Source organism: Alosa pseudoharengus, unplaced genomic scaffold (assembly GCF_046254945.1).
Source record: "Alosa pseudoharengus isolate Yale_2024_CS ecotype anadromous, Long Island Sound unplaced genomic scaffold, YU_APseudo_1.1 YU_APseudo_1.1_scf_18, whole genome shotgun sequence".
NCBI lineage: Eukaryota > Metazoa > Chordata > Actinopteri > Clupeiformes > Clupeidae > Alosa > Alosa pseudoharengus.
The window spans coordinates 6291913-6319290 of NW_027468650.1; the positions used below are offsets into that span (position 1 = coordinate 6291913).

Sequence of the window (27378 nt, forward strand, 5' to 3'; positions counted from 1 at the left end):
TCAAACTCAAGACAAAGTTAACAATTACATTTTTCAATATTGACCAACCAGTATTGATAATGCTCTCGGAGTAAGAGAGTCATTTCTTGAGTTTACACAGAATTTTGTGTTTACAACGTTGTCTGCACACTACTTTTCGTATCTGTGGAAGCTGAAGCCCATAAATTATTGGATTCAAAAGTGGAGGAAAAATCAAAAACTGTATAGCCATTGCATTGCGTACACTAACTGAAAGGTTTTCTGACCCCTCCCAGCCATACAATATATCAGACACTGCTGTAATGATAAAGATGGCCAAAACCAAAATATGGGGCAAACAAGTTTTAGTAAACTTTGTTCTACCCTCATTGGAGGATATACAAACTTGAACAATAAAAACATACGAAATAAGAATTAAAACAAACTGCAAAAGTACACCTGCAGTTAGTATCATGCCCCATACCTGGTTGGCTTTGGTTTGAAAACACGCCAACTTTAGTATTAAAGTATTATCACAAAATAATTTACGGATGTGAGATCCACAAATGGGTATTCTGAGAGTAAGAACAAGAGCTGTTACTGATGTCAAAAGTGGATAAGCCCAGGCCACTACAAGCAGTTTAAGCACAGCATGTGGAGTCAAAATGCTGTGGTATTGCAGTGGTCTGCAAATTGCCACATAGCGGTCATAAGACATCACTGTAATATTTGAGATTTCACAAAGGACAGAGGAATAAATCACATAAACTTAGTAAGCACCAACTGTAGGTTATTGTGTGAGTATCAGATAGCAAGTCCAGCAAAAATTTAGGGTAAAAACCAACAGTTCCATAAAGGCTATTCAAGCATAGATTAGAGAAGAAAATATACATGGGCTCATGGAGGCTTTTTTCCATGATCACTGTTAAGATCAAAGTTAAGTTGACTGTAATGATTAGGATATAAAGGATGAATACCAACAAGAAGTACATAGGATTATAAACTGATCCCTGCAGTCCAGAAAAAATTATGAATTTAAAAGTAGACCTATTTTCCATCGCCCCAGGCTTCAGTTGTAAAATCATGAGCTGGCATTTAGATATATCCACAAACAGTCACACCAAGTAACACTATTATACCTCAAAGTATTTCACTGATCAGCCATAACATTATGACCAACTGCTTAATATTGTGCAGGTCCCCCTTTTGCTACCAAAACAGCCCTTACCCGTCGAGGCATGGACTCCACTAGACCTCTGAAGCTGTGCTGTGGTATCTGGTACCACGACAATAGCAGCAGATCCTTTAAATCCTGTAAGTTATGAGGTGGGGCCTTCATGGATCGAACTTGTTTGTCCAGCACATCCCACAAATGCTCAATTGGATTGGAATCTGGGGATTTGGGGGATTTTGGTCACCTATGTGTTGTGTTCTTCAAACCATTCCTGCTATTTCTTTGTAGCAGGGTGCATTATCCTGCTGAAAGAGGCCACTGCCATCTGGGAATACTGCTTCCATGAAAGGGTGCTCATAATCTGCAACAATGAACATGTTTACATGCACCCAAATAATCCAATCATTATCTGATTTCTGGAGATATCGGATTACTCAAGTGGTCATGTAAACAGCATAATCAGTGATGGATTACTGCACGGGCCTACCAGGCCCAGGCCCAGGGGCCGAAGGGGTCAGGGGGCCCTGAAGCCCAAGCCTTTGCATGGAATCATTGCCTCAATATCAACAAATCAGGATGTAGGCTATGAATCTGATTGAATTTAGTATTGGCCATCCCCAAAATGCACCAGAATACAGGAAATCACATCAAACAAATTAAAAATGTTCTGGGGGAGGACCCCCAACCCCCCTCCTCCCACATATGCGACAATTAGTGGGGGGCCCTTAATACATCTGGGCCCAGGGGCCCGAAAATTCATAATCCTTCCATGAGCATCATGCAATATGCACAGCATCCTTGCCTATTTTAAGTGGGTATACTGAGATGGTGATGCTCTTTAAGTGGGTATACTGCGTAGTCCTGCGTAGGGATGTAACGGTATGAAAATTTAACCTCACGGTTATAGTGACCAAAATTATCACGGTTTTCGGTATTATCACGGTATTTTTAAAAGTGTGTTCAATATGCACTGCACAAGCACTGATAGGCCTACACACGCTGAAATAGTTTCAAAAAGTGTCCCGTTCAGTTTTTCATGTTTAATTGGCTATGTGCTTATCGCTTAACTTACCCTACCATGACTTGGAGGTTGCTATTACTGTTATTTGGATCCAATGAGTGAGACCAGGCTTGGAATTTCACCATTCTGGGGGCAAGGCCACTTGGCCTTCAGTTGGGCATATTTGGTGGAGGGCACAAAGGCCACATAGGCTATAAAAAATATCAAAGTTGTATAGCCTATTCACTGCAGTAGACCTGCATCACTGTATGAAACATTACAAAAACATGAAACATGACATATTATATAGAACTGCAAATCATCTTAACATCTAATATTTACAGATATCTAGGCTATATTTAACATTTATTTTATATTTGGCCTGTTATGAAATCATGTATTGAACAATTTAAGCACAGTTCAGCTTTAAGAAACTCAAATAGCCTAGATGCATGCTTAGCATTTTGTGATCTACTTTCACAAACTCTTAGTCAGCTGTCCTCTGATTTACCGATATATAGGCGATATTTGTAACATTTATTTTGTATTTGGCCCGTTATGAAATCATGTGGAACAATTTAAACACATTGTAAAACTTAAAGCCCAAATTTGGAGACATCCATGCATGTCGAAATGTACTGCAAATTCAAAAGTGGATTACTCTGGAACGGCTAACTGTACAGGGGACTGCTTTACACCTTTATGTTCGGTAAGGTCTGCTGTTTATTCTGATATATGGTTTGTCATGTGTTAAACGAAAGGTTCGTGAAGTATTGCACCGAGAGGAATGGGTAGGGAGATGGACGAAAACCTTCAGTAGAATTTATGATTAAATTTAATTATATTATTTACGTTTCTCGCGAACCGTTCACCACAGCAATTCGCGGCTAACATCGTTTAAAAGCTGAGAAAAAGCTCTTTCATGTGATACTTGTGATGTCTGTGTGATGAGTAGGCTACTTCGCGAGTAGTTCAACTGAGAAGAATAGGTGAATTTAGACGCACTTTCTTTCCTGCGCTGTCACTTTCTCCACTGCGTAAAAGAAATTCATTCAGGGACATCACGGCCAACGCAAGGGGCAAAAACGTGGCCGCCGTGAAATTCCTACCCTGAGTGAGACCAAAGTAAGTGTTCGAAATAAAACTTTAGGCTACTGTGTTCTTCTGATAACGTGAGTGGAATGGATTTAATGTGCACGCAAACATAAAAAGACGCAGAGTGCAAATGATACAGTGCAAGTTTTGCGGTGAAAATGTTCCGCCTTTTAAAATCAGGTGTAATCCAATTCGCAGTTAAAACCATCAATTAGACAACAGAATAAGTAGGGTACCAATTTTGCTTCATTGTACCAGGCCTACTGTATGTCAAAAGCAGGCTCGGATGAAGCTGGGAAGGATTAAACACACGGTTTCAACACCGTGATAATCAACCGTGATAATTATGATATTTCAAAAGAAAACGGTCATTGTTATCGTCAACATTTTTATCACGGTTTATCATTATACCGGTAATCGTTACATCCCTAGTCCTGCGTATCAAGTAGACCATTGGTTCCCAAAGACTGGGTCGCGACCCACAGGTGGGTCGTAGGAGATTTTATTTGGGTCGCCAGCATAGCCTAGTGACAATTTATGTTGTGTAATACCCCTAGCTTATACCTTATATAGATTAGGAAAGCTAACAGCTTTCTATTAGGATCTAGTTTGTTAACTACCACAGTCACGAGTTGGGTCGCGATAGTCTGTAATTTTTAAAAAGTGGGTCCCCAGAAAAAAAGTTTGGAAAACACTGACGTAGACTACACCATTGGATATGCATTTGCTAATCGGATAACGGCCATTATCGCATTGTGAGAAAAATCATATTAACACACCTACATTTTTCCCCAATGTATACCGTCAATCAGATTGATTTTTTTCTTTTACATCTGCACATGTGTAAATATTGTAGAAAACTGATGTAGTCAAAACAACAACAAGAATGGTGTGCAGCAGTCATAATCCATCAGCAAAAGTCACTGCTGGAGTGAACTGAATAAAACAACGCTTATCCCGCAGAGGAGTTGCTTATATCTCGTGATAGCGCGTCTTCAGCTGTGCTCTCACCTAATCATTACCAATTTGCAAATGCATTGTGAAATGTATTTTGTAATATCTTTATTCTTATTATGTTTCCCATTGTAGCCTAATCGTGTAATTTCTAATGTTTTGCATGGATGTGCGCTGGTGTGCGTTCATGGAGGATAGAAGGATGGTGCGCCCGCCAATATGACTGTTGACAATGCGCTCTTAAAATAACATATAAACAACGCGCCATAGACTTCTGACCAGGTTTCTCTTGGTCAGTGGCCTAATGTGTTGGCGATTTGCTTAAAAAATAGATTGCTTAAAAAATAGACGTGCAAAATAAGAAAATAAACTTTGCGCCAGGTGGAAAACGAGCCATTCTCCTCCTCTCCACCTCCTTTGTGATCACAGCTAATGAAGCACACTGTGGTCTTCCTCACCCCTCGACCCTCCTAAAGTATCTGTCTATCTACCACCACCATGGACTCCAGCACAGAGTCACTAACAACCTCCCCCTGCATCAGGACATACAGAGCCCCTCTCTACCTCCCCCAGCTTGTCTGTTTCCAGCAGCGGGTAAAGAGGCAGCTGAAAACAGTACAGACCAGCACTGCGGGAATCTGCAGCACCTATTCAACATCAACCTGTGTCAGGAGAAGATATCCTGCCTTGGTCCAGTATCCAAGAAGTCTTCTTACTACTGACCTGGCAGGGGAGATACCATGATCAGGAAGGTGTTTCACCTTTGGCGAGGCTCTGCCATTGCACTTTGGTGGTAGCTGACCCGAACGAATTCCCCAAATGTGGGAATCTCGACTGCATCATTTTTTTGAGGCAGCCGTGGCCTACTGGTTAGCGCTTCGGACTTGTAACCGGAGGGTTGCCGGTTCGAACTCTGACCAGTAGGCACGGCTTAAATGCCCTTGAGTAAGGCACCTAACCCCTCACTGCTCCCCGAGCACCGCTTTTGTTGCAGGCAGCTCACTGCGCCGGGATTAGTGTGTGCTTCACACACACACTCCACCCCCCCATACACACACCATTTCATCAAACCCCCCCCCCCCCCCCCACCTAACCTAACACACACACCAACCCCCCCTCCCAACACACACAGGAGGCGCACGGGAACCTATTTTTGACCAGGGGTGCTGAATAACAAAAATAATGGATGTCCGACGATTCTCCTCCCCCCCCGGACATGTTTCGGATTTTGACTGCTAAATAGCCTACGTCATTTTAGTGCGGTGTGCGGGTGATAGCGAGACGTTTTAGAAAAGTCCTGGGCAGCCACAAATTCCAATGTTCCGCGACAGCACTCCGAGTCCACTGCGCCACCCCACAGAACTTGACATCATTAGCCTATTTCAGTATAGCTGAAATACTTTTGAAATTACTTTTCTGATTGTCAAAATCACACCAGAGGTGTTAGGTAAGGGATAATGCCCGACGAGGTGTCCATTATCAGAAATAAATGAACGACGCGGAGGCGTGAACTGTCCGACGCGAAGCGGAGGACGGTTGCTTCTGCGAAGTCCATTTATTTCTGATAATGGACGCATCAAAGGGCATTATCCCGTTATACCATGGTCACTAACGAAATAAATAAATATGAAATCAATTATTAATACTAAATGAGTTTTAGAGTTAAAATCGTTCGTTTTTTCAGCTGTTTTTGCAATGCTGTGGAATGTTGATAAGTAACAGCTGAGCGGACTAACTCAGGTGTTGTCAAGCAACGTCATAATAATTTTATAGGTGTAGTATATCACTTTTTAAATGACACCCTTTTCAACCTAGACCATGGTATAAGCTTTAAATATAGGCTAATAATCAGGCTGCAATGATCTCGCAAATAATTTCTGAATAGCCTAAAGTGTGTCGTCTCCACAGCAAGTATGTGTCCTAATTTCTATCTTAGCGACTAGGATAGTGAAATGATTTCACTAGCTATACATTTATTAGTTTTTTTCAGCTTATCCATGCTTTTTTGAATGTGTAAATCGCAGAGAATATGTAGGTCTATATCAACCGTAGGCCTAGGCTACACACTTGATCGCTATCACATAGCTGAAACCAAGCTACGGTTCTTACAGTAGCCTAACTGACTCACGTTCACGTTGATCTCTATAACTGTTAATTTTTAGTAGCCTATATTCGAACCTATCCATAACCCTTTTTTGCTATTTGACTCATAATTTCACATACAAAAATATAAACTAGATGTACCGCAGAGCGGTACAAAATATGACCGCCGCCCAGTCCAGCACATTTTTTCCACAAAAAGAAATCACGCTGAAAGGCCTATATGATTCTAACTGTCTCACTAAATTGCATTATCCACACTCAATTCTCACTGGTATCTGCTAGACAACAAGTACCAAAACATGATTAGTTCATAGATTTCACATGTAAAATTAATTTTATACAACCCCACCTCCATCTTGCCTGTTCATAATTCTGAGAAATTCTTGATTGTTTGTGTTATGTTTATGTTATGTGTGTGGGTGTGTGTGAGTGTGTGTGTGTGTGTGTGTGTGTGCGTGCTTGTGTGTGTGCCTGCGTATGTGCCTGTGCATGCAAGCGTACATAGGGATAAGGCATGGGGTAAATATTGTTCGACTAAGGACCCTGTAGATTGGGAAACATATAAACACTTAAGAAATATATGTACTACAAAAACAAGGAATGCTAAATCTGAGTATTTTAAAAGTTCTCTATCAAATAACTACAATGATCCCAAGAAATTTTGGAGAAATCTTAATGAGTTATTTAACAAATCTAATCCAAGTGCTCCAGCTAAAATTAGACTTAAAAATGATACTCTTTCTGATCCACTTGCAATAGCTAATGCTTTTAATCAGCATTTTGCTTCAATCTGCAAAACCCAGTCTTCTAATTCCAACAACATCTTAAATATGGCTCAATACTCTTGTAATAGGCCTACCTCTTTTTCTTTTTCAATTATTAGTCCCATTGATGTACAGAGAGCTATATCTGAACTGAAGACAGGCAGTGGTAAAGACTTAGATGGTCTGGAAACCAAGTTCATTAAGGTCGCCTCTGACATATTGTCATATCCACTATCCGATTTATTTAATCAATCTTTAGCCACTGGTGAGGTCCCATTAAGATGGAAATGTGCCAGGGTAACCCCAATCCATAAAGGAGGTGATCCATTTGACCTTAACAATTACAGACCCATTTCCATTATTAGTAGCGTGGCAAAAGTTTTCGAAAAGCTAATATTTAATCAATTATATAATTATATTAATGCGTCTTCTATTTTGTCTCAACATCAATCAGGTTTCAGACCTAAATTTTCCACCACAACTGCCTTATTGAAGTTCACCAATGATGTATCATCATCCCTCGATGATAATATGTCTACTGGAGCGATTTTTATAGACTTAACCAAAGCTTTTGACCTTGTTAATCATTACATGCTTTTAGATAAACTCCATGCTATTGGGCTCTCTAAACAAGCTCTTCTTTGGTTTAGCTCTTACTTACATTTTCGCCAACAGTGTGTCCTTTTTCAGGGTAGTCTATCCTCCTTTGCCATTATGGAAAAGGGTGTCCCTCAAGGTTCTTCGTTAGGGCCTCTCCTATTTTCAGTCTTTATCAATGACCTTCCACAAGCTTGCTCAGACTGTTCTATTCACTTATATGCTGATGATACAGTGATCTATAATTCCGACTCTAATATTTCTAAGATACAGAACACTCTTCAGACAGACTTTGATATTATTCAAAAATGGTTCCACTGTAATGACCTCCTGTTGAATAAAAAGAAATCATACTGTATGCTTTTCCCAACAAGATCTACTGTTAAACAAACAAACTTGTCAATTAACTTTTTAGATGGCACCGCTCTTGGCAGAGTTGATGAATTTAAATACTTGGGCTTTTGGCTTGATTTTCAACTCTCCTATAAAACCCACATCAATCATATCATAAGAAAGTTGAATTGTAATATAAGGATGTTGTATCGTTTTAATAATTGTTTTACACAGCAGATCAGGTTGAGAATTGTGAAGCAATTATTATTTCCAATTATAGACTATGCTGATGTAGTATACCAGAACTCCACTGAGACCTATCTTAAGCCCTTGACTGTTGTCTTTAATAGCATTTGTAGATTTGTGTTGAAATGTTCATACAGGACGCATCACTGTATCCTGTATGATTCATTGAATATTCTGTCACTTAACGCCAGGAGACAGTTTCATTGGTTCCAGCTTATTTTTAAGTGCATACATCTTAGTTATCCACTCTACCTGCAACAACATTTAATACCTTACCAAACAAACTATAGTTTGAGGCACACCGAATATCTATCATTTACAGTACCACATATCTCCAAAGAAAGCGGCAGGCGTTCATTTAAATACAAGGCTCCCTTTGACTGGAATAGCCTGCCTGGGGCCTTAAGATCAATTACATCTTTGAGTCGCTTCAAGACATCTTTGTTCACATATCTGAAAGCAAGTAACCGTTGTAACTGTTTTCATTAATGCTTTTTGTGTGTCTTTGATCTGTCTGATCTGTCAATATGCCCTGTTATAGATATGTGAGCGTACGTGTCTATATTTTCGTATATGTGTATGTATGTACTGTGCGCATGCATATATGTGTCTCTGTATATATATATATGTGGATATGTAGATGTATGCTTGTTGTATATAAGTGTATATGTATGTATTATTAGGGAATGGGAGCTGTTGGGTTGGGGGAAGAGGGCTGTATGTGAGTGAATGTGTATGTTGTACTGTACTGTACTGTAGTATCTTGTCCCTTTGTCTTTGTCCAGTCCTATCGAGGACCCTCTCGAAAATGAGATGCCACATCTCAAGAGGCATTCCTCTTTAAATAAATAAATAATAAATAATATGTCTACTATGTGAGTATGTGTCATACGTATGATTACTGTGAATGTATGTGTGTGTGTGTGTGTGTGTATGTGTTTGTGCACATGTGTGCACATGAAATGGGTTAACATGACCCCTGGAGGCAAACATACGGAAAAAAATGGTCATCCTAGGCCCTACAGCTCTCAAGATGTTCACAGAAAACTGTGTCTGCCCTACCCTCCTTTCGGGGGGTCCAGTCCAGCGGGGGGGCTACAGATCAAAACGAAAAATGACGGTTCCATGCTAACCATGTGGGGGTACATGCCCACCAAGTTTTGTGTACCCCGGTCTTTCAGTGTCCCGGGAATCCTTGTTGGTGTACGTCACTAAATGTACACATAAATTATTTTATTGTAAGGCCCCCCATGAACGAAAGTACACAAAACTTGGCATGCATTCGGAGGGTGTCATAATGATCCTACACTTTTAATTTCGTGCAGTTTTGACCTTGTCAGCCAGAGATATTGTGATGAAAACACCTAATTTTTTGCTTTTTAATTTTTAACTAGGTGGCGCTATACATGAAATAAGTGGTAATGGGATGGGTTGACATGCCCCCTTAAGACCAACATACATAAAAAAGGTGGACCTCCTAGGCCCTACGGTTCTGGAGATATTCACAGAAAACGGTCTCCGGCCACCTACAGGCCAGTTGGTGTATAGTAACATAAATTAATTTATTGTGTGGCCCCCCATGAACGGAATTCCACAAAATTTGGCGTGCATACAGAGGGTGTCATAATGATCGTTTCGTGCAGTTTTGACTATGTTAGGTCACAGATACCTTCAATTACAACACCTCATTTTTACTTTTTTGTGTTTAACTAGGTGGCGCTATACATGAAATGAGTGGTTATGGAATGGGTTGACATGGCCCCTTGCGATCAACATACAAAAAAAAAATGGTCCTCCTAAACCCTACGGTTTTCGAGATATTCACAGAAAACTGTGTCTGCCCTACCCTCCTTTCGGGGGGTCCAGTCCAGCGGGGGGGCTACAGATCAAAACGAAAAACGATGGTTCCATGCTATCCATGTGGGGTTACATGCCCACCAAGTTTCGTGTACCCCGGTCTTTCAGTGTCCCGGGACTCATTGATGGAAATTTGGGCATGCGAAAAAGAAAAAAAAAAGAAAAGAAAAATAAATTTCTGACTAAACCTATATGACCGCCGCTTCGCTGCGCGGCGGTCATAATAATGTCAGACAGCGAATTAGTAATTATTTAAAAAAAATTATAATCATTTTTAAAAATGTATCTCCTGCCAGCAGGGGGTGCTGCAGCACCCTCAGCACCCCCCTTCCCGCGCCCTTGAACACACACACACACACACACCATTACACCATACCCCCCAAACACACACACCCTACACACTCCACACCCCAATACAGACACCATTTCATCACCCCCCCACACACACACTCCATTACTACTCCTCCCCCCACACACACACTCCAGCCCCCACATACACACCATTCCCCCCCACACACACACAGCTACACATCATTGAGCACAATACATTTCCTTACTTATAACAATTACTTTTTACATCCTATTGCATGAAAGTCCTGGAGAGACATCTCATTCCCTTATATGACCACCTCGCTGGACCCACTGCAATTTGCCCACCGCCCTACTGTAAGGTTGGTGTTGAGGATACCATCATCTACCTGCTTCAATGAGCCCACACTCACCTGGATGAAGCCAGCAGCACAGTGAGAATAATGTTCTTTGACTTCTAGTATAAGTATAAGAGTATATACTCTTTTAATCGATACTGTTATGAGTTTGTACGGCAGAGAGGATGTGTGTCTGAGCAGGTGGTCAGGAGCACCATAGGGGGCTGTAGTCTCACCTTTCCTCATTACACTATACCCCTCAGACTGCTAACAAACTCTGCAACCTGTCATCTGCAAAATTACTCTGACGTCTCTGCAGATGTGGTGTGTGTTAAGGATGGGAAAGGGTGTGGTCACGCGTATGGTCACAAATTTTTGCAATTTTGATGCTATTTTAACGGCAAAAATGATAACGCCACTGACCAAGAAAAACCTGGTCTAAAGTGAAATGTGCTACACAGCTATTTTGAGAGCACACTGTCAAGAGTAGAAGTGTGCTGTTGTGCTTGGATGTATGTCCTAGTATTTTTTTCAGTCATTTGAATATTATTGGGGTAAGTGTTGCTTTTTTCAGGCTAATTGTAATTGTCAGTCAGTAGTGAAAGTAAATATCTTAGCTGTATCTTAGCGATCTAAAACGCATGGTCACTGGCGAATAGCTTAGGGGGTTGTCCAGTCCACATTCGAGGTGGTTTTGTTATCAAACGTCTGGCGCAAAAAATGGCTCTCATGTTTCTTGTTCAATGTATCAGTCATGGGTGTGTTTTGGGCGTAACATCCTTTAAACCAATGAGAATGACACGTGTAATTTCCTTTAAAGCAAAATTCCGGTATTTAGCATTTTGAGTCCCTTTTCTGGTTTGTTTTGGATGAACTAGAGTGGTGGACACCGACATTTTGACAATTGGTCCTGTCTCGACTTTTCTGACTCGTTTTGAATCGCCTTTACTGCTTCAGAGTGGCTGCCTACAGGCATGAACAAACATGTCCTTAAAACAACCCAAGGCCGTAGTCATGTTGTCAACATTGGGGGGGACCAAATCTGTGGTGGGGTCTAAGGGACCCCCAAACAGAATTTCAATACATTTCCTACCATGCAAAACTATTATTAAAAATCACAAACAAGTCGTTAGTTAGGTCAGTCAGTTAGGTTATTCCAAACTTTTGACGGACATAGGCATGGCATGGATGGATTATGAACCCCTGGACACAGATTCCCCCCCCCCCCCCCCTCTGGTGAGTTTTGTGAAAAGAGAAGGGTGGAGAAGAAGCAACTTCACTGGTCCATCCCTGGACCCGTGACTCCATTTGTGTTCAAAATGTATACTTTAAAAGAAATTACAAACTAGAGTATCTTATGATAACCTCTATATTACACAGACTGTGGTTTTTAACTTATTACTTACACCTGAAGATTTGTTTAAACTAAGGCTTAGACTCATAGGTTTGGAGCCTAATAAGATTTTGTCTTTTAATTTAGATTTTATTATGTTGGCGGCTAATCACACAATTCACACAATTTTAACGTAGTTTGAAAGGGACAGGATTCAGGAATAGGCTACTAAGACAGGCCCCTCTTCTGTCTGACTCACCTCATGTTACCCCTGTATGCATTAAAGACTGCCTTCTGACAGAAATTACGTTTTGTGCCAACATGTAGAAACACTAGGCCTACTACAGCCTTTAATTGGTGAATGGAGGTGCAAATTCCTTTCTTTGGTTATTGTCCGCGATTCACATTAACTGTAGGCTATCACGTATTGTAAACATCGCCACATTTGATCACGTTTTGCCTGCAAATAATATGCAAGATGCAACAATCATTTCTAAGAGGCCTATACACGGTAATTTCTGGCATTACTACTAGCATATGAATGCATTCTTTATGTTGAAAGACGTGAAAGAAATGACACAGGCTTGCACAAATTCATCATTTAAAATAAAAGGTTTCACTCTCGCTATCATTGCGAGAATAGGCTACAATATGGAAAATGTTCCCTTTCATTCTGATCGGGTCCAAACATGTATGGGATTTCCTTAGCCTGTGCTACACCTTTCCAAGAAGTTTTGTGAAAATTGTACCGGTAGCTTTTGCGATATTGTTGACAGTCCTACCTCAACACAGGGTGCAGTAAATGGAAGCTTTTGATAGCGCACGCCACTAACGAAAAACGGAAAATCACCAGGACAAACCACTCAGGGGTGTAGGCTACTCTGGAACCATAGGTCACTAATTTGTGCGTTATTTACGTTTGATTACATTTCAGATACGTGTTGGTTTCCTAGTATAGCGCTTTATTCTTTCTTTATTTTTCTATGTCCAAATATTGGGGGGGACATTTTGGTCATATTTGAATATTGGGGGGGACACGTCCCCCTCAATGTCTATGGTGACTACGGCCCTGAAACAACCCTTAATGTTTGTTTTCAAAACTGTGCAACTCACCAACTCATTCAAACATGTTTGAATAGTCAGTTTGAGAAGAGAGGGAAATTAACCTGGCTAGGTGACCAGCGAGAGTTCGTGATTTTTAAATAGTTTGCTGGATAAGTTAATGAAGCTACCAGAGAGAGGGAATTAAGATGAAAGACCTAGGACCCAGGGACATGCCAATAATCCAGCAAAAGGTAACAAAGATATTTATTTTCAACCAAAGGATATCTAAGACCTGAAAAAAATCTCTTTCCACCTTAGGAAATTACACAAACATCTCTCAGCACCAGCCAGCTAGCTAAAATGTCCCTCGAGATGAATAAAGTATCTATCTATCTATCTAGCTGCACACACCTTGGAAACTAGATGGTAATGATGGTAGTTGTGAATAGCAGCAGCCAAAGTTTGAAGTATCATCACAGAGGGTAGTTTTTACTGCCATTGAGGCCAATGCCAATTCAGTAGAATATTGCAACTAGTGTCGCAACCACCACATGGGAGTTTAAATGGTTACGGCGCTCCCGTGACGTCACATTGTCGCGCTACCGGTCGGGAGTGGCGAGTATGTAGGACGCTTTAGGCTCCTTGTAGGCAGCTGCAGTGTTACACTCGGGGGGGCATGATTTTAAAGATGAGTGTGCCCAGAGTGTAGCACTGTAGCTGCCTGCCTGCTCTAGCTGTTGGCTGCAGCAATTTGAGCTTTATTTTTTGTACCGACAGTACTTGGTGACCTCGAGAAACAGAGATCTACTGTATGTGAAAGGGCCCCTCGAGTTTATTATTTTATTTTTTTTATGTTCAAAGCCTCCTGCCTGCCTGGAATGTGTCCACCAAACCCATGCTGTGGCCTATGAGTAAAGCCACATGCCATTTACATCTCAATACAGTTGGGCTAAAACACAAATATGTGAGAGCGTACCTATGTTCCCCGGGTCCTATGTTCCCCGCTTTGTATGGGACCAGGGAACATAGGACCCTTTTTTAAAACCATAACCCTAATCCTAACCCTAACCTTACACGTGTCATTCTCATTGGTTTAAAGGATGTTACGCCCAAAACACACCCATGACTGATACATAGAACAAGAAACATGAGAGCCGTTTTTGCGCCAGACGTTTGATGACAAAACCACCCCGAATGTGGACTGGACAACCCCCTAAGCTATTCAGGGTCACCCATCTTTTGTATGAATGAAAACAGCAAAAAATCAAAGTGGCTTGTTTGATTGTTGATTTCTGTCGCCATATAACGTTCTCTTTCGTTCCATAGCTCTGTCAACATTGAACAATGAAAATAAGGGAGATTTCCCAGGGTTTCTCACGCAAAATACGGAAAATGTCAACATTCGTCCCCATTAACGTTGGAAGGGTTGGAGCAACAAAGTAGCCTACTTTATTCACGCCTAACAGCCTATATCCATTTGGTCAACTTTATCCAGCCCTAAAAAAGCTAAATTTAACTTTGGTTTACTTGTAGTTTACCGTGTAGCCTAACTTTAAACAGTGTGCATGCTTAACATAAAGCATCTCCTGCCAACAAAAATGTGTTACGTTCCAAGTAGCAGTGCGTAATTCTGCTTCATAAAGTTGAACAAATACATTTGGTCATATAAATAGCCAGTTTATGGTCTACAGTGTAGTTGGTAAGTTATGGTAGGCCAACTTGGAGTGAATATACAGGGGGAATTCTTTGTCTAGCTGCTGAGTAGCCTGGCAGGTGCGCACGTAGGCATAGCCTACGGCCGAACACTGCAAGCGCTAATGAATCGTGTTCTCACAACAACCACGTCGTTAACTTAAATAGGCCTAGGTTAACATCACTCTGAGTTCGCATTCAAGCAAGCAAAACGATGATTTGAATACATCTGTTTCACTGGAAGGGCAAGGGGTAACAACAGGACAACACAGAGACAGGCCAGAATGCAGGACTAATGTAATGAGAGTATTACAGTAATATGGGATATTCTACGGGAAAATATTAAAACGGCAAGACAGCGGGGAAACGTTAAAATGATAAACCCGGAAAAAGTTGGCATGTTAGGTATTTTTCGGTCCCTGTGATTATTTGTGAAATTGTGCAAACGGCCTTTTCAAGTCATTTGAGAAGGAAGGAGTGTAGCAAGCTCCCAAATTGACGCTCGTCTGAGAAATTGAGTTTTGGATAATGTTCAGCTTCGGCAGCTTTACAATGACTGAGGAAGCCTAGACGAGTCCATAGCAACAAGTGTTGAATTTGTTATTACCCAGTGTGCTTTGTTGAATGGTCTCAATGCTTTATTGTTTTATTTCATGTGAATACTTACTAGAGGAGTAACTTTTCAAGTAGGCTAATGCAGTTGCAGGAAGTGTGCATTTAGTTTCCATGCTTATTGTGTTTCCACAACAATATTAGTGAGTAAATCTACTGAAATGGCCACCATCTTGGTGAAGTGTGATGTGTAAGATCAGAAAGCAGAGGTTGGTTTTAGGGCGGTAGCATATGTTGATGTGTTTTCATAACGCGTTAGAGCGTGGGCGGAAGACATCGACAATTGGCCGGGGAGTGTCATGTCATTTTTGAAAATGCTGCTGGAGGGTCGTTGAAAATTATGTAGCAGGCAGGGGAGGGTCATGCAACTTTTGATCGGAGCACTCAAAATCCCTCCGGTGATCCCGTTTATAAATAACGAACGGTCCCTAAGTAAGGAAATTTATTGTGCTCAATGATGTGTAGCTGTGTGTGTGTGTGGGGGGAATGGTGTGTATGTGGGGGCTGGAGTGTGTGTGGGGGGGGAGGAGTAGTAATGGAGTGTGTGTGTGTGTGTGGGGGGGGGTGAAATAGTGTGTATGTGGGGGTGATGAAATGGTGTGTGTATGGGGGGGTGGAGTGTGTAGGGTGTGTGTGTTTGGAGGGGTATGGTGTAATTGTGTGTGTGTGTGTGTTGGGGGGGGGGGGGTTGGTGTGTGTGTTAGGGTAGGTGGGGGGGGGGGTTTGATGAAATGGTGTGTGTGTGTGATAGAGATGCGCGGATGGGCTATTATTTCAACCGTAACCGCATAGCAAAACTTATCATCCATCCGCCATCCATCCGCACCAACGTTTTTTGACCAATTTTCAAAACCGAACCCGCCCGCCATCCGCTGGTTGTTTTAATGTATGGGTGATGGGGTGCTGCTGACGTGAGGCTAGAAAGCTCTTGCCTGTTCTAGAAAGACTGATCCAATGCAGCAAATATATTAAAAGGCTAAAGTCCTACATTGGCTATGAATATCAGCAGCAAACTCAGTCTCTGTCTCGCAAAAGTCTCCAAATAAAACGCACATCGGCCTGTAGCCTACAATTTTATCATTGTAATAAAAAACGCAATTTGGCACATCATTTGAACATGCTGCTATTTAGCCTACTAATGAATGCCTATTGTACTTTATTTTTTGCAAAAAGAAAGAAATCCTTAATAAAATAACAAGTCATTCACATTATAGGCTAGCCTACTTTACGCACTGTAACCCACCGCACAGCAGTGCAACGTGCATGTTCACATTTTTAGTAACAACTTGCTTGCTTGCCTTACACATCTAAGTTTTCCGACTATTTTTCTTACCTTCTTTTTTCCGCTGTGGATGTTACTGAGCTTGTAGAAGTTTTAGCTCTTACGTTCTGAACATCTCGCACTGCCATTGCCCGATGTCAGTTCTGAGTCATATCACTCCATAATCTGTCTCCCTTTTAAATGCCTATTCCCTGAATGGTAGGCTACAATGACTATGTGTTTTATATATAATATCGAAACAAAATAACCCAGTCAGTCTCATCTACGAGATGTTTAGGCCTCTTCCAATACTGGCAGCTGGGCTCATAGGTTGCAGATTTGCTTAGTGGTCTACCAATGCTCTGCAACGAGACGCGACATGGGAGATGAATCATCGGTCAACTTGCACTGTACCTATTCTACTTTCTTATTGCACACTGGAGAGGAAAACATGCCGGTAGCCTACGACAGCCTACTTAATTTAAACTTTGTTACCTTTAGTGTGTGTGTGTGTGTGTGCGTGCGTGAGGGGTTGCTCAGTGAAACATCGGAATACACCAATTCCGCAACACCGTCTCTGATAGATAAACAAAGCAGCATGCATAGAAGCAACTAGGCCAAACTGCCTGATGAAAATTTTACTATTTCAAAGTGTGCTCGTTTTTTCGGATGTAGGTAACACAATTGAACAATGTATAGGCTATATTTTTTTCATTTGATTGGTTCAACCGCCACCCGCCCGAATTTCATTAAAATATTATATTTCTTCACGTCATCCGCCCGATCCGCGGTTTAACCGCAGAGTCCGCGGCTGTAACCGCGAACCGCGCATCTCTAGTGTGTGAAGCACACACTAATCCCGGCGCAGTGAGCTGCCTGCAACAAAAGCGGTGCTCGGGGAGCAGTGAGGGGTTAGGTGCCTTGCTCAAGGGCATTTCAGCCGTGCTTACTGGTCAGAGTTCGAACCGGCAACCCTCCGGTTACAAGTCCGAAGCGCTAACCAGTAGGCCACGGCTGCCTCAAAAAAATGATGCAGTCGAGATTCCCACATTTGGGGAATTCGTTCGGGTCAGCTACCACCGAAGTGCAATGGCAGAGCCTCGCCAAAGGTGAAACACCTTCCTGATCATGGTATCTCCCCTGCCAGGTCAGTAGTAAGAAGACTTCTTGGATACTGGACCAAGGCAGGATATCTTCTCCTGACACAGGTTGATGTTGAATAGGTGCTGCAGATTCCCGCAGTGCTGGTCTGTACTGTCTTCAGCTGCCTCTTTACCCGGCTGCTGGAAACAGACAAGCTGGGGGAGGTAGAGAGGGGCTCTGTGTGTCCTGATGCAGGGGGAGGTTGTTAGTGACTCTGTGCTGGAGTCCATGGTGGTGGTAGATAGACAGATAGATACTTTAGGAGGGTCGAGGGGTGAGGAAGACCACAGTGTGCTTCATTCAACATTGGCTCCTAGAAAACCAGAGATGCACTCACTTTAAACTGCCACACATGTAATTTCATCACCCACTCAATTTTACTATCAATTGAATGTATAGAGGTGTATGAATTATGTCCTTGTCTTCATGTATTTTTGTTTCATTTTGTTTGTTTATTCTGTCAATGTACTGTTATGTCCTCCTTGTCTTCATGTATTTCTGTTTTGTTTCTGTTTGTCTGTTGTGTTCTGTTTATTCTGTTAATGCATATGTCACCATTATGTATTTAATTTTACAGTGTGTTGTCCTATGTCACCTGCCTAGGGACTGCAGATGAAAAGTAGTTCTTCTTACTAATTCTGGCATATTTACATGGTGTTTATTACACAATGTTCATTAATATGCATTGTCCCTATCAAATAAACCAATAAACAATTAGCTGTGATCACAAAGGAGGTGGAGAGGAGGAGAATGGCTCGTTTTCCACCTGACGCAAAGTTTATTTTCTTATTTTGCACGTCTATTTTTTAAGCAATGCGCCGAGGGGTGTGGTAATTAACAACCTAGGGAGTGGCCTAGGCCATTGTACACCACCTAAAACGCATTACGCCACTGACCAAGAGAAACCTGGTCAGAAGTCTATGGCGCGTTGTTTATATGTTATTTTAAGAGCGCATTGTCAACAGTCATATTGGCGGGCGCACCATCCTTCTATCCTCCATGAACGCGCACCAGCGCACATCCATGCAAAACATTAGAAATTACACGATTAGGCTACAATGGGAAACATAATAAGAATAAAGATATTACAAAATACATCTCACAATGCATTTGCAAATTGGTAATGATTAGGCGAGAGCACAGCTGAAGACGCGCTATCACGAGATATAAGCAACTCCTCTGCGGGATAAGCGTTGTTTTATTCAGTTCACTCCAGCAGTGACTTTTGCTGATGGATTATGACTGCTGCACACCATTCTTGTTGTTGTTTTGACTACATCAGTTTTCTACAATATTTATACATGTGCAGATGTAAAAGAACAAAATCAATCTGATTGACGGTATACATTGGGGAAAAATCTAGGTGTGTTAATATGATTTTTCTCACAATGCGATAATGGCCGTTATCCGATTAGCAAATGCATATCCAATGGTGTAGTCTACATCAGTGTTTTCCAAACTTTTTTTCTGGGGACCCACTTTTTAAAAATTACAGACTATCGCGACCCAACTCGTGACTGTGGTAGTTAACAAACTAGATCCTAATAGAAAGCTGTTAGCTTTCCTAATCTATATAAGGTATAAGCTAGGGGTATTACACAACATAAATTGTCACTTGGCTATGCTGGCGACCCAAATAAAATCTCCTAGGACCCACCTGTGGGTCGCGACCCAGTCTTTGGGAACCAATGGTCTACTTGATACGCAGGACCACGCAGTATACCCACTTAAAGAGCATCACCATCTCAGTATACCAACTTAAAATAGGCAAGGATGCTGTGCATATTGCATGATGCTCATGGACGGATTATGAATTTTCGGGCCCCTGGGCCCAGATGTATTAAGGGCCCCCCACTAATTGTCGCATATGTGGGAGGAGAGGGGTTGGGGGTCCTCCCCCAGAAAATGTTTAATTTGTTTGATGTGATTTCCTGTATTCTGGTGCATTTTGGGGATGGCCAATACTAAATTCAATCAGATTCATAGCCTACATCCTGATTTGTTGATATTGAGGCAATGATTCCATGCAAAGGCTTGGGCTTCAGGGCCCCCTGACCCCTTCGGCCCCTGGGCCTGGGCCTAGTAGGCCCGTGCAGTAATCCATCACTGATTCTGCTGTTTACATGACCATTTGAGTAATCCGATATCACCAGAAATCAGATAATGATTGGATTATTTGGGTGCATGTAAACATGCTCATTGTTGCAGATTATGAGCACCCTTTCATGGAAGCAGTATTCCCAGATGGCAGTGACCTCTTTCAGCAGGATAATGCACCCTGCTACAAAGAAATAGCAGGAATGGTTTGAAGAACACAACACATAAGTGACCAATATCCCCCAAATCCCCAGATTCCAATCCAATTGAGCATTTGTGGGATGTGCTGGACAAACAAGTTCGATCCATGAAGGCCCCACCTCATAATTTACAGGATTTAAAGGATCTGCTGCTATTGTCTTGGTACCAGATACCACAGCACAGCTTCAGAGGTCTAGTGGAGTCCATGCCTCGACGGGTAAGGGCTGTTTTGGTAGCAAAAGGGGGACCTGCACAATATTAAGCAGTTGGTCATAATGTTATGGCTGATCAGTGAAATACTTTGAGGTATAATAGTGTTACTTGGTGTGACTATTTGTGGATATATCTAAATGCCAGCTCATGATTTTACAACTGAAGCCTGGGGCGATGGAAAATATGTCTACTTTTAAATTCATTATTTTTTCTGGACTGCAGGGATCAGTTTATAATCCTATGTACTTCTTGTTGGTATTCATCCTTTATATCCTAATCATTACAGTCAACTTAACTTTGATCTTAACAGTGATCATGGAAAAAAGCCTCCATGAGCCCATGTATATTTTCCTCTCTAATCTATGCTTGAATAGCCTTTATGGAACTGTTGGTTTTTACCCTAAATTTTTGCTGGACTTGCAATCTGATACTCACACAATAACCTACACTTTGTGCTTAATACAAAGTTATGTGATTTATACTTCTGTTGTTTGTGAAATCACAAATATTACAGTGATGTCTTATGACCGCTATGTGGCAATTTGCAGACCACTGCAATACCACAGCATTTTGACTCCACATGCTGTGCTTAAACTGCTTGTAGTGGCCTGGGCTTATCCACTTTTGGCAACAGCAACAGCTCTTGTTCTTACTGTTAGAATACCCATTTGTGGATCTCACATCCGTAAACTATTCTGTGATAATACTTCAATACTAAAGTTGGCGTGTTCTCAAACCATAGCCAACCAGGTATGGGGCATGATACTAATGACAGGTGTACTTTCACAGTTTGTTTTTATTCTTATTTCATGTTTTTATTGTTCAGGTTTGTATATCCTCCAATGAGGGCAGAACAAAGTTTACTAAAACTTGTTTGCCCCATATTTTGGTTTTGGCCATCTTTATCATTACAGCAGTGTTTGATATATTGTATGGCTGGGAGGGGTCAGAAAACCTTTCAGTTAGTGTACGTAATGCATTGGCTATACAGTTTTTGATTTTTCCTCCACTATTGAATCCAATAATTTATGGGCTTCAACTTCCACAGATTCGGAAAGTAGTATGCAGACAACGTTGTAAACATACGATTATGTGTTATCTCAAGAGATGACTCTCTTAGTCCGAGAGCATTATCATTACTGGTTGGTCAATATTCAAAAGTGTAATGTTGACTTTGTCCTGAGTTTGATAATTGATGAATATCTTGCTGTTAAATGAAATTAGATGGAGATGTACTCATAAAAAGCTTTATTCATTGTGTTGACACACTGTGACACCAACTCATAAAACTAGTTGTTTTACTTAATCATGTTTTGATTTATGATTTAATTTAAAGTCTACTCAATGCAAAATTAACATTGGACAATGTAGGTTATGCTAGGTTATGCTAAATGTAGTAACGCATAAGCTATTGGTAAAATATTTATAAGAGCATGTATTGTCATTAAATTGAGATCATGTTGGTCTGAATTTGCTAATGTTTTAATAGAAGAGAACGTAAAATAATGATTCAATTATGTACATTATGATCATACTGACCTGGGCTGCAATTCCCAAAGCTTTCTTAACGCTATGTCATTTGTTATGCCATAAACTGTATCGTTTGACAGGTTTTCTGAAATGTTCTCACCCTCTTTAAATTATAGTTTCGTAAGATTGACTGGACCTTAGCAGAGTTTTCAGATAAATTAAATGTTTTACAGCCTGTCTGGATGTGTACTGCCATGTAAGATGTATGTCTTGCATTACATTTTGCGCTTCATCATTTAATAAAAAAGAGTTAAAAACATTGAGCTGTTGTCCACCTTTATTGAGTAGGTACACTGACCCCAACTCAAACACATTTACTTTCCTTTACTTAATCAAACAAGACTCATAATAACTCCAAGTTTTTATAATCTGCAAATCTCGTAAACTCATATTAAGATGTCAAAAGGACACAGACAACATATGAAATTCATGGAAAATATATGTTCATTTTGAATTTGATACCAGCAACACATTTAAAAAAAGTTGGGATGAGGGTAACAAAATACTGAAGAAGTTGTGTAACGGCAAAGAAACCAAAAGGAAGAATGTTTCACAACTAATTAGGTTAACTGGCAACATGATTGGGTATGAAAAAGAGCCTTCCAGAGAGGCAGAGTCTCTTAGAAGTTAAGATGTAGGGGTATGGTGTGGAGGTGCATTAATACATCATGAGCATCTTGCACATCTGGCAAGGCACAATCAATTCTGAATGATGTACTGTATACAAGTTTTGAGCAACATGTACATGTACAGTACTGCCATCCAGGCAATATTTTTTTCCAGGGAAGACCTTGAATATTTCAGGAAAACAATGGCAAAATGAATTCTGCACATTAAACAGTATTTCTCCATAGAGGAAGAGTCCAGGTGCTAAAATGGCCTGTCTGCAGTCCAGACCTGTCAAATTAAGTGCATCATGGAATGAAAAACACGATTAAGCATACATCATACTGTTGAGCAAATGAAATCCTATATTGGGTAGGCATGGGACAAGATTTAACTCTCAAAACTCTAGCAATTGGTCTTCTCAATTCCTAAACATTTACAGAATTTTGTTAAATGAAGATGTGAAGCAGCACAGTGGTAAACATTCCTTGTCCCAACTTTTTTTGAAAGCATGAAATCCAAAATGATTAGATATTTACCATCGTCAAAATTTTCATTTTCAACATTTGATATGTTGTCTGTGTTCTTTTTGCTGCTTTTTGGGTTTACAAGACTTGTATATTATCACATTCTGTTTTTATTTGCATTTTACACAACATCCCAACTTTTTCTGATTTGGGGTTGTAGCACTTTAGAGAAATACTGGAGATGCAATAGGCCTATAATTATCCATGCTGTTAAGGTTGCCAGCTTTGTCCTTTATAACAGCAATGTATAGACAATAGAGAGGACACCATGGGCAAGGAAACCAGTTAAGCACATGGCAATCAGAGGTCAGAGTCTGTGACATACTTCAAATGTTCAACTGTAATATTATCCATACCACAAGCCTTGTTGCTATCTAGCATCATAATGGCATGATAGACTTTGATTTAAAATTTGATTGTGCTCCACTATGATAAAAATGATAATCATATAGGTTACATATTTGGGGTCATCCCTATGTTCCCCAGGTCCTATGTTCCCCGCTCGGGGTAAGGTTAGGGCAGTGTTTCTCAAACTTTTATAGACCAAGGACCACTTAACCATTAGAAAAACCTCACGGACCACCTAGCTAATAGACACAATAGGCCTACTCACTGAACCACCTTGCTTATAATCTTTGCACCTTGCTTATTGTGTCAGAGGATTTATATGATTTAAATTGGCATAGCTTACATAGGCAGTGTTGCAGAACTGTTTGGATTTACATACAAGTTGGTTCAATATTGCAAACAACTCATCTATATTATTTTTTACAACGTCTGCTCGCGGACCACTTGGGATAGCTTGCGGACCACCAGTGGTCCCGGACCACACTTTGAGAAACACTGGGTTAGGGGAACATGATATTTGGTGGAGTGGGTGACTGTGACTGCACTGGCCGATTGGATCCAACCACACCAACAAGGAGGGGAATAAGGGTAGGAAGAAGTCAACTGTCTATAAATAAAATAATATATATATAAAGAAATATTTAATTAAGAAATTATGTATGTTAGAAAAGGGGAAGAAAGAAAGAAGAAAATTAAATAAATAATTAATGAAGGGTTAAGATGAGGGGTAGGGGTTGGGTTTAGGCCAAGGGGCTGGTTAGGATAAGGGGTGGGGGGCTGGAGTCGGCCTTGGGGGTTGAGGTTAGCCTGAGGGTGGGGGTAAGGGTTAGCCTTAGGATAGGGGCTGGGGTTGGCCTAAGGGTTGGGGTTAGGCTAAGGCAGGGGTTCCCAAACTTTTCAACCCGCGACCCCCAAAATAACCGTGCCAGAGACTGGCGACCCCCACTATCCCTGGATGTGACTCAAAAAATACAATAAAATGTGCGCACCGGCCATATAGTCTGGTCAGTTTGGGGCAAAAATGGGGTCAAGGCTGCAAATCATGATTAACATTTGAGCCAATGTTTTTCTGTTCATTTAGGGCCCAATAAAGAAAAAAATGCAAGGAGCCCAAAAAATGAGGTGGGGGAAGGCCCTGAAACGGCCACGCCCACTTTTGAGACCTGAAATTCTGTATCTCGGCTCCTGAAGGTTGCAGAGAGTTGGTTTTCGGCTTAAAAGATGCGGAAATGCCACATTTATATTAGTGTTATGAAGAAGCATAGGCCCTAAAACCTTTAATTTCTGAGATATTCATGAAAAACCTTTTTTTATCACTGAATCAATCAGCGCCCGCCCAAGCCACCTTTTTCTGTAAATCTACTCATGAAAGCCATGCAGTTTGTTTGGGCAAAAGCTCTAAATCTACTCATTGGGCATACTAGTGCTTAAGTTGATTATGGCTCTTTGTTAGATGAGGACCCCAACAACCTTCTAAGAAACAATGTAAACCAGTCCAAAAATTATAGGTTTTTCTAAGGTGATGGCAGTTATCACACGTGATGAAGACCATGGAGCGACTGGTTTTGGGAATACTCAAACCCCAGGTACGGCATGCACTAGACCCACTATAGTTTGCATACCAGGAGAAAGTGGGCGTGGACGATGCCATCACATATCTCTTACACAGGACGCATTCTCACCTAGACAAGGGGAAAAGTGCTGTGAGAATCATGTTCTTTGACTTCTCCAGTGCTTTTAACACCATCCAACCCCTCAGACTGGGTGACAAGCTCCTGCAGATGCTCAAAATATCCTGGATTGCAGACTACCTGACAGAGTGGCCACAGTTCGTCAGATTGAAGAACTGCCTCTCTGACACTGTGATCAGCAGCACCGGAGCGCCACAGGGAACTGTGCTCTCTCCAGTCCTGTTCACCCTGTACACGTCAGACTTCTGCTACAACACAGAGTCATGCCACATGCAGAAGTTTTCGAATAATACTGCAATTCTGGGGTGTATCAGGGATGGACAGGAGGAGGAATACAGGAGCCTGGTGGAGGACTTTGTGCAATGGTGCAAACTCAACCACCTACAACTCAACACTGCTAAGACCAAGGAGATGGTGGTGGATTTCTAGAGGTCTAAGTCCGATCTGCTGCCAGTCATTATTGAGGGGGTCAATGTGGAGGTGGTAAACACTTACAAGTATCTGGGGATACACCTGGATAATGAACTGGACAGGTCAGTCAACACTGAAGCACTCTACAGGAAAGAGCAGAGCAGGCTGTACTTCCTGAGGAGGCTGTGGTCCTTCAATGTGTGCAGCAAGCTCCTCTGGATGTTTTACCAGTCTTTTGTTGCCACGGCCTCTGCTATGCTGTGGTATGCTGGGGAGGAAGCACCAAGAAGAGGGATGCTGGGCGACTTGACAGGCTGGTAAGGAAAGCTGGCTCTGTCGTGGGAGCTGGACTGTAGTGCACTTCAATATCAGACAAAAGGACCCTGAACAAACTAATCAACATCTTAGATAATGACTGTCATCCACTCCAAAGCAGAAGAGCTTGACCAGTTGGAGACTACGCTCACTGCCATGCACAACTGACAGACTGAGGAAGTAATTTGTCCCCAGGGACATACAACTCCTCAATGCTTCACGAAAGGGAAGAGAAGAGATCGACTTCTCTGCTTAGTCTACCTGCCTCTCCACCCTCTTCTACACTTGTATGACCTCCTATAACAATGTTGTGTACGGACTGTCCACTCGCCCACTGTGTTGCTGCTTGCACTGTCTACACTATTTATGGGCAATATTAGCCCACATGCACAACCCCTCCCTCCACTGTGGACTGTGGTCTAACTTCATACTTGACCAATGGCTGATATCCTATTACTTCAAATCACTTCCTATCCTTGCACTGCTGCTATAATTCTTATTCAATTCAATTCAATTCAATTCAACTTTATTTCACCATGACAGAGATACTAGGAATTTGATTTGGTCTTCTCCATGCAGGCAACACAAAGTGCAACAGAAAGACCCAAGAAAACACAATACAAGGACCGACAGGACCATTATGAGCAATAAATTATTAGGAATGTAAATAGTGCTGTGTTAAATAAAAAAAAAAGTGCAATGAAGTCCAAGTTTAAGAGTTATTTAGGAGGGCTATTGCCTGGGGGGAAAAACTGTGGCGGTGGCATGATGTTTTGGGCAGAAAAGCCCCGTACCGCTTTCCAGAGGGGAGAAGATTAAACAGACTATTGGCTATGACCATATTTACATTTTCTCTTATACTGTCCATATAATAATACTATAACTATTACTATGCTTACATTTATCTCTTATATTGTCCATATTTAATGCTGGTTTCTTATATTGTCCATTTTTATTGCTAGTCTCTAGACTTTATCCCTGCACTGTTGCACTTATTTGCACTATGACACACACCTCATAAAGCACCTTACCACTGCATATTAAAACACAGGGTCAGTCCCTGCCCATTCACGCAAGAGCCTCATGCTTAAACATCCTTCGTACATTCACGTGGATCCTTGATTTAGTATCTTTTACTGTCCTTATTAGTGGATTTGTTATTTTATCATCCTATTTATGTTGTAGTGTATGTTGTGGTGTCTTAAGCTACTGGGACCTTAAATTTCCCCTTGGGGATCAATAACGTATATATCTATCAATCTATATGTACAGTACCTTCCTCCAAGTTCCTGTGGTGGATTTAAAAATGAAAACGTTGCACACTGTGCTTTCATTTACATGACATTTCTAAGTCAAGCACATGCCAGTTCAGTCAAATGGGAGATCATCAAATCAGGGAAAAGCAGAACTTCACAGATTTTTTAGTAAACAAGTTAAACACAAATATAGTCTGATAAACAATACAATACTAGCCTAGAAATCTAGACGCACCCTAGCGGCAGCAAATTACATTTGCTGCCAGGGCTAGTCTAGCAACTCTCTGTTGGCTTATGAGCTCGAAAAATTAAACTTCTATCAGGCCAATCAAATCGTGTATAGAGTCGTTAGGCGGGCTTAATATAATGA

General features: G+C 41.3%; 1 protein-coding gene, 2 non-coding genes and 1 pseudogene across 3 annotated transcripts; 2 read left to right on the plus strand and 2 right to left on the minus strand.

Annotated features, from left to right (window-relative positions):
- Nucleotides 1-79: 79 nt before the first annotated feature.
- LOC143131834 (olfactory receptor 6N1-like) lies at nucleotides 80-1297 on the minus strand (annotated as a pseudogene).
- A 3599-nt stretch (nucleotides 1298-4896) lies between these two features.
- LOC143131864 (U1 spliceosomal RNA) lies at nucleotides 4897-5061 on the plus strand. The gene has a single exon (XR_012988226.1). It is a non-coding gene; the product is annotated as a U1 spliceosomal RNA (small nuclear RNA).
- Nucleotides 5062-17660: 12599 nt separating this feature from the next.
- LOC143131863 (U1 spliceosomal RNA) lies at nucleotides 17661-17825 on the minus strand. The gene has a single exon (XR_012988225.1). It is a non-coding gene; the product is annotated as a U1 spliceosomal RNA (small nuclear RNA).
- A 2180-nt stretch (nucleotides 17826-20005) lies between these two features.
- On the plus strand, nucleotides 20006-26403 carry LOC143131835 (olfactory receptor 8A1-like). The gene is made up of 5 exons (XM_076291422.1): nucleotides 20006-20063; nucleotides 20165-20328; nucleotides 20547-20978; nucleotides 21151-21381; nucleotides 26332-26403. The coding sequence occupies exons 1-5, from the start codon at nucleotides 20006-20008 to the stop codon at nucleotides 26401-26403; spliced, it is 957 nt and encodes a 318-aa protein (XP_076147537.1).
- The last annotated feature ends 975 nt before the right edge of the window (nucleotides 26404-27378 follow it).